This window comes from Pecten maximus, chromosome 3 (assembly GCF_902652985.1).
Source record: "Pecten maximus chromosome 3, xPecMax1.1, whole genome shotgun sequence".
In the NCBI taxonomy this organism is placed as follows: domain Eukaryota; kingdom Metazoa; phylum Mollusca; class Bivalvia; order Pectinida; family Pectinidae; genus Pecten; species Pecten maximus.
In genome coordinates, this window is record NC_047017.1 from 15,270,338 (window position 1) to 15,282,608 (window position 12,271).

General features: G+C 33.8%; 1 protein-coding gene across 3 annotated transcripts in view; it reads left to right on the plus strand.

Moving 5' to 3' along the window:
- Positions 1 to 151: 151 nt before the first annotated feature.
- Positions 152 to 12,271, plus strand: part of LOC117323325 (tyrosine-protein phosphatase non-receptor type 14-like) — a 32,432-nt gene continuing 20,312 nt past the window's right edge. For 2 of the 3 annotated variants that reach the window (XM_033878469.1, XM_033878471.1), the window contains exons 1-3: positions 152 to 314; positions 6,165 to 6,388; positions 10,890 to 11,068. In XM_033878469.1, coding sequence (XP_033734360.1) covers positions 6,215 to 6,388; positions 10,890 to 11,068 — 353 coding nt within the window. In that variant the 5' untranslated portion in view covers positions 152 to 314; positions 6,165 to 6,214. Of the gene's footprint in view, positions 315 to 4,487; positions 5,084 to 6,164; positions 6,389 to 10,889; positions 11,069 to 12,271 lie in introns of those variants that run through there. The other variant, XM_033878470.1, reaches the window with a different exon arrangement.

Here is a 12,271-nt window from a genome sequence, read left to right on the forward strand (position 1 = left end):
TTTATTACTTCAAAAATAAATATTATGATACTGAGTGATAAAAAAAAGTTCTTAGAAATCTTAATATTACCATGATTTACAATATGTTTATCCAATATGTTTTGTTATTGTTTACGACAATTCACAATCTTCACATTCTTGGTCACTTTACGTCACCGCGGATTGCCCCAGATGCTAAAATGTTTGATCACCTTTCGATGCCCACACCTGTTTAGTCAGTGAAGGGAGTTTCCCCTAAAGTGGAGGGTGATGGTATAGAGATTTCTTCATCACAGAACAGTTATTCTGAATCGTGGTGATATTCAAACGTACAGGTAGGTGTGCGATTGCTAACGCGCTTCATTTCAGCAGAATAACACAAGTTGTTGGTTATTTTCACCAACACATAAGATTTGTTTTGAAACCTACAACACAGCTCTTCACTGTGTATTACTACTATCAATTGTTTGAAATATAAACATGTCATGCTATTTTCACATATCATGGATTGAATAGAACCTTCGCTGTGTTTTGTGGCAGTTGTTGAAACTGCTGAATACTCCATTTTTAAATATCACAGTCGAAGACCTGCTGACTTGGGGAATTTTAACAGATAGGATATAATCTGACAAACATATATATTGGACTATATCGATTGAAATAAAATCTCAGTAAGACCTTGATTATAATGGAGTTATAAATTTAATATATATGTATACTGAGTCTACACTTTACTTCTTTACTTTAATCTTCAGATAATCTAATATGATACATTGTGCATGCAGTATCACAGACACAATACTATTCTGATATGACACAGGCTTTGGGAAAACATATTCGAAAGCAAGTACCACCTGTTTTATAGTGCATATGTATATAATAATGACAATAATAAAATATAGTATTGTAAATTGTAATACTACTGTAAAGTTTGTCAAAGAAATTATGGAACCCTAAGGTTTATAAGTGAGTTTACTCTGAATATTAAATATTTACTATCTTTTTTATATAAGGTACGTGCACTCATGAAGGTCTCTGAATTTAAAAAATAAAATGTAAAAATTGGGACAAATAAATAGAGTACTGAGCAAGACCCTTGCCTTAAATGGTTTATGAAAAAAGTCTAGAAGTTTTGTTTTAAAAAACTCTTAAAAATTTTAAAGAGAATAAGTTTCTACAAATTTCTAAATAAATGAGGTTTCTAGATAACATATTCTTGCTTTTTTACAAAACCACTTTTTATGAGTATTTGAGAATTGCAGGGTGAATATTTTGTTATTTGCATGAAGATTACATTTTGTTGTGTCGCAATCCAACAATATGCAGATTATAAGTAAAATAAACAGCAAAAATTAATATGACAGTTTATTTGAATTTTTTTATCTCATGTTGTGTTGTAACATTATGTTACAGAGATCATTGTTGAAATGTTTCTTGAAATATTACTATTATTGATAGACATAACTTGAATGAACATATGCAGAGTTGATTTTAAATGTACATTTTTTGCAGTCACAATGTAATGAGTGTTAATTATAATTTCCTAGTTATATACGTGTATATAAATAAGAAAATGTCCTTTTAGTTAAGGTCACCATTGATATATATATTTTTGTGTCATAAGTTCATATTTATAATTGGTATTTTGGGTACTACTTCATAGTTAAAAACTGTATCATTATCAATATGATTTTTGAAATATTTTTGTTGCAAGATACATTATGAATTTATGCAAACAGTGTCAATATTCCAAATGTTAGGAACTTCCAAACTCATTATGTACCAGGTAGATTTAGAGCTCACAGATTCTGGTGAATTATCTAGAGACTGTAGGTTTTTATAGTACTTTGAAACAAGATAAAAGGACTGTATCAGGTCAGTGACAGTAGTTTGGTGTAATTTCCACCATTTTCTGTCGATTCATCTGGGGGAACATTTACCCTACTGACTTGTAACATATAAAGAGATCATGTACATGATTAGACCATAATGAGATTAGATTATTACAGAATTAGGGATGTTTTAAGCTTCAGCCAAAGTACTACTATGTATACACTCAAGATAATCTAGCCAGGATCACCACAGCTTAATTTGATCACAGGATACACCAGGGAATCCTATCCCCTACAGCCAGTGTTAGTCATTGTAATTTCTCAATTGTGTGTAGTACTAGTGTGTACCGAAAAAAAGAATGAAAAAAGACAGCTTGCTATACATGTAGACAATGTAGTTCATTGCATCAAACATTAATCAATTTCCTGAAGCAATGTCTATGGGTATCTCTGATGTCATGTTGGCATGCAGGATTTGATTACTGTGCATTTTCCATTTCAACTTGAATGCTCAAATTTGAATGTTAGCATTAATGCATTTTAGATTCGGAAATATTCAGCATTGCTTTATTTTCAACTTTGAAGGCAGAAAAAATAAAACCAATTTTCAGATTTGTATAGGAAGAAAAAGATATTCATAAAATTTGAAATGACAAAACTTAAACATTAGCCATTTCATTAAATATATAACAATTACAAAACAAAAACTTTTTCTTATTTACACTTTATTACATAATCCTATTAAAGAATAACGAGTATACAGTAATTTGGCACACTCAGATTTTTTGCAAATGTGTTAAAATGTTTTTACAGTTACATTTAGAATTCTTTCAACATTCGCAATAAAGATCTTTTTTATTTTCTATATAGCATGCTGTATATTTAGAAACTTCTTTATATAAATCTTTCCTCTGTAGAGCCAGTTTTAATACTGTCAGATCATGATGGCGTGGGAAAATGACTTGGGTACAATCTACTAACTGTTTGTAGTGATGAACATGTCTGTGTATTGTCACGTTCACCATCAAACTTTCTCTAATTGACGTTTAGATACTTGATTCGGTTACGTCCTTGTTGTACACTTTTAGAATATTTGTTTATTTGTTATAAAACAGATTTGCTGTGTTGCCACATGTGCAGTTTCTGCAGACAGGAGATGAAAGGAAATGTTCACACAATTTCTTTACACTGTGTCAAATTTAAAAGTGTGAAGGAATTCATGTAAGAAAATAGTAGCATATCTATAGTGTCAGAACAGGTTTTATAAGCAGTTGGTGAACATTTTATTTATAAAATATCTGCAGAATTTTTCTTGTGTATTTTGGGAAGTTCTAACATCCTCATGTTTGAAAAAAAAAAAGATCAGTCATCTTTTTCTTGTTCTTCCAGATCCTAACTTGTTGTTAAGCATCTATTAATAAAGAAGTTAAATAAGTGAAATATTGTTAAATCTAGAAAAATGTTTTAGATTTTGGATGTTACTTTAAATTTATTTGAAAGAATAATCATAACGTCAAAAAATTGTTGGGAAATGGAATTAAATTTCAGCTTCAAATATACAGAGATAATGAATCTATTGTTTTTTACAAAAAATAATACGTAATTAAAAAATCTTGAAGTAAGCAATAAGTTTGCTTATTTGATGCGTTTCCGAAATGTTTCAAGCTTCAATTAATAAGTATTCCATAAACGTTATAATTATCAAAATAATGGAATGTTTACACAGCAAATGCTTTCATTAAACTTAATATAGAAATTACCAACGGTGTGCAACAGGCTCAACTGGCTAGCCTATCAAATGTATATATACCCGGGTACTACCAAAACTAAATGACTTTAAGTTTAAGCTGTCAAGCTCATCAGCTGGTCAAGAGAGGTTGACCTGTGGACAGTTCTAGTACCCTGGCCTCCTATGTTATACTATGGTTTTTCAGTAAAGTATATACTATATAGATATTTTATGACCAGGTTCCTAAAATCTTGACCGTGTTTTCATGTATATACTCCTAACAGTATATCTCTATTTAAAACTCTGTAGATTCAGGCCGTTTTATAAGGGCCAGGTTGTAAACAAAAGTCCCCTCCACAATCACTTATAGAGGTATATACATTCAACACAACATTACAGCTAACTTTAAATATATACAGGTATTCATGTCGAGGTGTGCCTAGAATTCATGATTGGTTTTCATATACCTGTAGGTATTCACTGAATTTGAGAATGGATTACGTAATCTAATTCTATTCTGTGTTTGATTAGCAAGATGTTGATGGGGTCATTGAGTACAATTGTTGTCAGAGTTTGCTTTCGATCACTTAATGTGACCTTTGACCCTTCCTCCCCCACTCTCCCTCCCTACTTTGTGTTAAAACTCTGACAAAGTGTTGATGATACCTGAGGTTGAATGTCAGCACTAAATGACTCTTTGTTTGGTCATTTAAACAATGGAAGTGGATATTTAAACGTTATTGGATTTGCAGGAAAAGTAATCCTTTTTATATTGACTTTGTCACACATTCATTTGTAACACCTGTATAACATACCTATAGACTCGTCAACAGAGCCCAGGTAGATAGGCGACACACAGGTATGGTGACCATCTCCCCAATATAATAGCCATTTAAGGCAGTGGACATATATGACTCACTCTCTGGAAAAGCCGAGTATGTGCTTGGATGGAGACATACAATTGTAAATAAGCTGTGTGGAAAATCGGAGTATTTCCTAAATTTGTACAAAGTGTTCGCATATACGTCAATGTGATATTTGTTGTCACAGTATTGTGACTCACTGACGCTTTAAAAACATTTTCACCCGAATTAACCATTGTCAAAAAAAGTCACAGTCGAATGATATTTTATCCTTGTATTGATATATATTTTATCTGTTTTCTGGAAAAACTCATTTCCGTCTTCAGTGGTCTCAATACGTCAGAGGTAAAAACTGTTGTAGTGGGTTTAGTCATTTGTCCATGTTTTAGTTTGAACATTATTATCAGTTGGGTTTTTTTCAGAAAAAAAATCTCAAGTTAATCTGTACCTAAATGCACTTGGAATTAAGTTAATATCCATAGGCTAGACAGTATTGCAGTGTTGGCGATGATATTTTATGTAGTGGGACATTTCAGTGAAAAGTAAGAGGTCAAATAATTTACCGGTATATAGGGATGACCTAGGATTTCTCGGGTTAGAAAGCACAAGCTGATGACAGGAAAGGTAGCAGTGACAATCAGATGAATACCATTGGATAAAGTGTTGGGATTTAAGCTCAGGTACATACATATCTATAACCTTTGTTAAAATGGACATTTTCCTGGATATGATATACAATGTAATGCTGTTTAGGAACTAGATTTTGTGACCTGTTGTTTTGGTAAGTATTGCCCAGAAGTGATGGTCAAGCTTGTGGTAAGTAGCAGAAACAGCTGTGTTTTCTATCAATCATTGACTGGTCACCTGTGTAATATATAGCCTGTGGTTATCCAGTGGCATGTGGTCAGTTTGCAGAGGCCTGCTTGACCAGGATAAAATCTTTTGGACATTTTGTTGATAAATGTCACATAAATCAGTCACCTTTTGTGAAATATTTACTTTTTGATGAAAGTTATTTAAAAATGTATATATAATAGCATATTGGTAATATCAGAATATATACCGAAAAAACATGGAAAGTGTTTAATTTGTCAGTACCTGGGTACAGTGTTAGGTTTGTTTGTTGGGTTTTAATTTATCATCCCATTAATAGAAAGGGTCATTTTGAAACAGGGACTCCTTGTAGTAGTTGGTGACTACCTTACTGAACTGAACTGGCCTGTTGCATGCCATTCAGAGCAAGTAGGGTAAAGTGACGCACAGACCCGCGCCTTTCTCGGCTTCCTAAGAAACACAAACTGACACGGGTATAGGGAGCTTCGAACCATACACCTCAGACCTTCACCTGGGGTTATGTGGCCCCTTCTGGGTACAATGTATAAATATGTTATTCATTATAACTCTTCATAAAACTACTATGACGCTTTGATAAATAATTACATGTTAATACTAACAAACTGTCATAGAATATGTGTTTAAAGCCACCAGAGACCATAGACTTCTTGTTAAGCTTCATTAATCTAAAACTTACTGGCCACCTAAAGATTTAATTTCATATATGTGGACACATTTGGAAGAATACAGAAGTAGGTCACAGTGACCAATATTTTCTGCTTTACTGACTTGGTAATCCCCTCTTTTTCTATATCCTAGACGGTGTGTTTATTGCCTATTTCCATCCAAGTGGGATTCTGGAGCAGTTTCAGTGAAATGTACACATGCACCAAATCAGTGATATTCTTTGTTTCTTTTGTTTTCCAGTTACACAGACGCACCTACCGATCACTCATGTGTAGACAGAAATAAGAAACATGCCATTTGGCCTACGTTTTAAAAGGACAAGGAGATATGAGGTTTCGTCCAAGAACGTGTTTGTGGTTGGAGTGTCCATGTTGGACAATTCATTCCTGGAATGTACTCTAAACTCGGATAGCACGGGACAAGAATGTCTGGATAGTATCGCTCAACGCATTGAACTCACCGAGGTAACAACCTTTCTCTAGTATATCACATGCATGGCCATTTGTGGCCTTGCCCAAATCATCTTCACATTGCAGATGCATGTTAATATTTGTAACTTCGATTATGAAATTTGATTCAGAAGTTTATACTTGAGGTGTGTCCGAGTCCTGTACTCATAAAATAATTTTGTTGGGACTCACAGAATTTCTAGAAATTCTTAATTCAACATTATCAGACTCATTATTTTTAGCAATACAGTTGAAGAGGACTCACTAAAATAATTGTAGATAGATCACTGCTTTTTATACAAGATATAAAGTAGATTTTCCTAAATTGGACTCACATGGAAGGGGGACATAACCAAGTATGTACCGAGGGTATTTATAAGAGATTAAGTAACCATAATATATAACATCATGAATATTGTCAGAATTTGAAGTTTTGTGTTCTATGAAAACTATTGACAATTCACAAAATATTGACAAAATGTCATTTCTAATAAAGGTTATGGGTAAATTGTCTCAGAGTTCTAGGAATCGATTATGTATAGTATATATATGTGTGGATGTGTGACACTCATATAAGTAGTGTGTACAGTTTTATAATAGGTACATGTGCAATCTGTATTTCCCAAATCTGTAGTAGACTTGCCAGTGTCTGTGACTCTAATGTATGACCTGCTGTGCCATCTCTTGATTTATTCCTGTGTCATATGTCCCCTGTACTTACCATAACAATAATACTTTTCTCTTTCTTTTGTGTGTAGTTTTGTTAATGATGGATTGATTTACAACATATAAAAACATCATGCTTTAGAAAATTCAAAATGTTGAGCTTCATCTAAGAAAACAAAAATCACACAAATATTTGTTGATTTTGATAAATCAAATTTTCTTTTAAAGTTTTAAGACTGGTGAAGCATCTCAGCCATGTTCATGTGTATGTTTATACCTATATACATAGACTACGTGTCTTATATGACGTATGCAACAATGTGATCAGGTCCTTGATAAATGAGTTGACAGTGGTCAGAAGATGAGATTTTGTGTTTACCTATAAGTACATGTTTATCATGCTATTTCACTGATCTCATTAAGTTATCTGGAAAATCTCATATGTAAAATCATCGTCAGCTGAAGACTGCTGGGTAAATCTTAAAGTTCTGGAGATGTGTATCATGTTTCATTAACATAAATATATAACCTAAGGCCGGATAAATATTTTGAATAATTTGTGTACAGTCTTATCTCTTTAAAGGGTAAGTAAACTGGCAGATTATAGGAATACCTTGTGAACAACACAGCTCTTCAAGGCCATCAGCGGGTTATGGCCAGTGAAAAGGAAACAGACAATTTTATTGAGTTCTCAACATGATTGAGCTTTTGTGATTTTGTTTACAAGTACCAATTGAATGGGACTGAAATGTTGTTGTTTATGACTGTTATCTTCTCAATTGACAAAAAAAAAACGAGAGAAAATTACAAAAAAAATCCAGTTTTTCAGCTCCCAAAATCAGTAAAGATTTGACTTTGCATGTTTATCAGAAGAAAATTATCAACGACAATGTTCCTTTATCATAAGGACAGTGTAGGACAATTCCTGAATTGAGCAATAGTAAAAATAACTTCTGCATCAGAACATATCATGGCCAGTTAAAGGCTGGTCTAAATACTATTCATGTACTGTAAACATGTTTATTTTGAAGCATTTAAACAGACAAGCACAATGCTGAAACTGCAATTAGTGTTATCCTGAGTTATCAGAATGCTTTAAGTACATTAAAGCTAAAATAAGCAAACTATGCACATGTACAGTGATGTACAAAGTACAATTATATTCAGTTATTAATCATGCAGGACATTAGTTTAAACGAAAAAAAAACACCAAAAAACAAATGCAGAGTGATTGATGACAGATTTCCACATGTCTTTAGGCAGGAGGTTTTGAATTAAACATTCTTGTTGAATTCTTGGTGTGAAATTAAATAAAGTTATAGCATGTTTAATCTTGAAAACAATATATAACAAATAAATAAAAATTACTTGCTTGAACATTCCGTAATTGACCGGTATGTCATTAATTTGGAACTTTTAAAGCATTGAAATTTAGATATTATAAAAAATTAATTTTCATTGTTTTTCATGGTTGACAACTTTTCATATGTGACAATGTTTCTTAATTGGTTATAAATATTGGTTAGATCTGGATCTTTAACCCAGATAATTAACAAACTTCTGCAATATACAGATTGTTAGTAGATGAATCATGCTTGTAGTGATACAGGCTGGCAATGTCTAATAAAACTTTACACTGCTCTTGGGAACAATTTATGGTGACGGAGAGAGCACTTTTGTTAGTAATGAGCTAACAGTATGAATGGCTCTGTATTTTATTGTGCCCTATATAGATGTTGAAAGCAGCCTGTTTCAACAATGGCTGTAATCGAGTCCTGGCCAACTCATGTGTGAAGTTATGTACAAGTTTGTACTGTCAGGTGATTTGTAAAAATGTCCTATCTATATACCTGATATCCTAGACCACTAGTTTATAGGGTTTTTAGTTTTCTTGAGGAAAAAAGTCACAGTTCACCTCTACAAGAGAATTGGTCATTTTTCTTAGGCTTTTAAATTCAAAATTATACCTATATGTATTTTACACAAATATCCTTATTCTTATTCATGATGATTTTCTGTATACAGCTCTATATAGGGCTGCCATAATGTCCTAAAGCTTTTTTAAAAATGTCTCGACCAACAGGAAACTAATACTTTTGAAAAATGATAAAGAAGGAAATTTATTACTGTAATTGTTATAAATACATGTATAACAATTCCTGTCATAAATATTCATTAACCTGTAATTCATTTATATAGATTTTACTAATTTTGCTAATTACACTATCCTAATTATGTTGTCAAATATGCACAATAAGGCAAACATTACAGCCGAAACAACTGGATTTGTATTTTCTCGACAGCGATCCATTTTGAAAGGCCAGCTCTATTTATATATATACCACAGTAATACCTGTCTATAAAGACCATTTGTTTTAGGTCCAGATATGATACATTTTCAAAGTAATTGGGCCTCTATATAAAGGTCACCTGCCTATATTTCTTTGCTTCATTCATTGGTTTTTATAGACAGGTTTGACTGATAATGTGTGTAAATGTGAATGGCCCAGGACACTGACCATGATTTGACTGATACTGTGACTGTCGGTCAGCCATTGGCTCTCCGTCTGTGTTTACATTATACCAGGATTAATTACTGGTAACACAACCAGCAGACAGATTAAGTTTTATTCATGGAGATAATCTCGGCTGATGATAACACCATTCTGTTTACCCGTAGATCACCATATCCTGATATCACGGACAGTGTTATTATAATCATACAACCATTGTCAGTGACTTGGTCTTTGTCAGTCACAGGTGTCATCTAAAGGTGTTCAATGTGTTGTACCCAGAAACAAATACTTTTGACATATCTTACAAAGATTATTGTGTTGAAATAATACTTGTTTGTGAAGCATTTTGTCCCTGTTAACATTACGCTGAAAATCTCCTAGATATATATGTATCAGGACTACCATGGCCAACAGACCTTAGAGTCTGGGTTTTGACTCTTGTGTTTGGAGGGACATGTCTTTTTTGACATGTGCTTAACTGTTCATTTGTGTAAAAATGTAACCCTTAATTGGTTTGAAGGGGCTTCCTGGAGTAGCTAATTATATAAGGGTAGAGAGACAAAGCCTTCGCAGTGGAGATAGAATTAAGCTTTTAAAAGTTTCTTTATATGCCTTTTATAAAATACCAAAATGAATAAAATGAAAGGTTTATTTCTTCAGTCAAAGATCAAGATGTGAAAGTGAACAAAAAACCCCAAATAAACAAAAAAAAGATGTCCTATCCATACCAGACTTTGTAGTGTACGTTAATGACTGCATGTTACCGTGTTGCTATGAAGAACTAAAATGTAAATGATGTGTAACATTGTGCTTGTCTCAATAAATGTTTGTTTTATGCCTCCGCCAGGAAGTTTTGTGGAGTTAGTCATGCACTCATTAATGATGCTAGTATTTGGTATGTTCTTTTTTTTGTGTCAAATATTGTGGTCAAATTCTGTTTTTTTGAAATGATGTTTTTTTCTTTCAAATTTTGAAAGTGGACTTTGGCTAAATTTGTGTTTAACTTCAGCTCTAATTCTATCAAAGTGGAAACAGTCGGGCATACATGTTTCACAAACATATTTCTAGTTGTTTGCTAACTTTTAGTAGTAAAGTGCACGTGTCATTTATGTACTGTGAAGTATAATATATGTATCTTGTAATGTTACAGTGTATTTATGTACTATGATGTATATATAGTGTTACGGTGTATTTATGTACTGTAATGTATGATATGTAACTTGTAGTGTTACAGTGTATTTATGTACTGTAATGTATAATATGTAACTCGTAGTGTTACAGTGTATTTATGTACTATGATGTATTTATTAACTGTAATTTACAATCCATTATAGACCCAATACTTCGGTCTCCGCTATGTAACCAAGAAACTACAGTTCCACTGGGTCGACCTGACCAAGCCCCTGAAGAAACAGATTGACAAGAATGCCCAGGCAGCCACCGCACCCCGCCTCTACTTTGGGGTCATGTTCTACATCCCAGGGGCTCACAGGATCACCGATGACGCGGCAAGGTAAGGCGACAAATTGACTCTCCTCACTGTTACTGATCTCATGTTATTTAGAAAATTAAGCTTTTGATGAAAAAATAAACCAATATATTAATGTCACATTTAAGGGGACCCAGTTTCGTCAATATTTCTTAATTTTTAGCCCACCATCATCAGATGGTGGGCTATTCAAATCGCCCTGCGTCCGTGGTCCGTCGTCCGTCCCTCCGTCCGTCCGGCCGTCCCTCCGTCCGTCCGTCCGTCCGTAAACAATTCTTGTTATCGCTAATCCTCCGAAAGTACTGAAGGGATCTTTCTCAAATTTCATATGTGGGTTCCCCTTGGTGCCTAGTTATGCATATTGCATTTTGAGACCAATCGGAAAACAACATGGCCGACAGGCAGCCATCTTGGATTTTGACAATTGAAGTTTGTTATCGCTATTTCTGAGAAAGTACTGAAGGGATCTTTCTCAAATTTCATTTGTAGGTTCCACTTGGTGCCTAGTTATGCATATTGCATTTTGAGACCAATCGGAAAACAACATGGCCGACAGGCAGCCATCTTGGATTTTGATAATTGAAGTTTGTTATCGCTATTTCTGAGAAAGAACTGAAGGGATCTTTCTCAGATTTCATATGCAGGCTCCCCTTGGTACTAAGTTATGCATATTGCATTTTGAGACCAATCGGAAAACAATATGGCCGACAGACAGCCATCTTGGATTTTGATAATTGAAGTTTGTTATCGCTATTTCTGAGAAAGTACTGAAGGGATCGTTCTCAAATTTCATATGTGGGTTCCCCTTGGTGCCTAGTTATGTATATTGTATTTTGAGACCAATCGAAAAGCAACATGGCCAACAGGCAGCCATCTTGGATTTTGACAATTGAAGTTTGTTATCGCTATTTCTGAGAAAGTATTGAAGGGATCTTTCTCAGATTTCATATGTAGGCTCCCCTTGGTACTTAGTTATGCATATTGCATTTTGAGACCAATCGGAAAACAACATGGCCGACAGGCAGCCATCTTGGATTTTGACAATTGAAGTTTGTTATCGCTATTTCTGAGAAAGTACTGAAGGGATCTTTCTCAAATTTCATATGTAGGCTCCCCTTGGTGCCTAGTTATGCATATTGCATTTTGAGACCAATCGGAAAACAACATGGCCGACAGGCAGCCATCTTGGATTTTGACAATTGAAGTTTGTTATCGCTATTTCTGAGA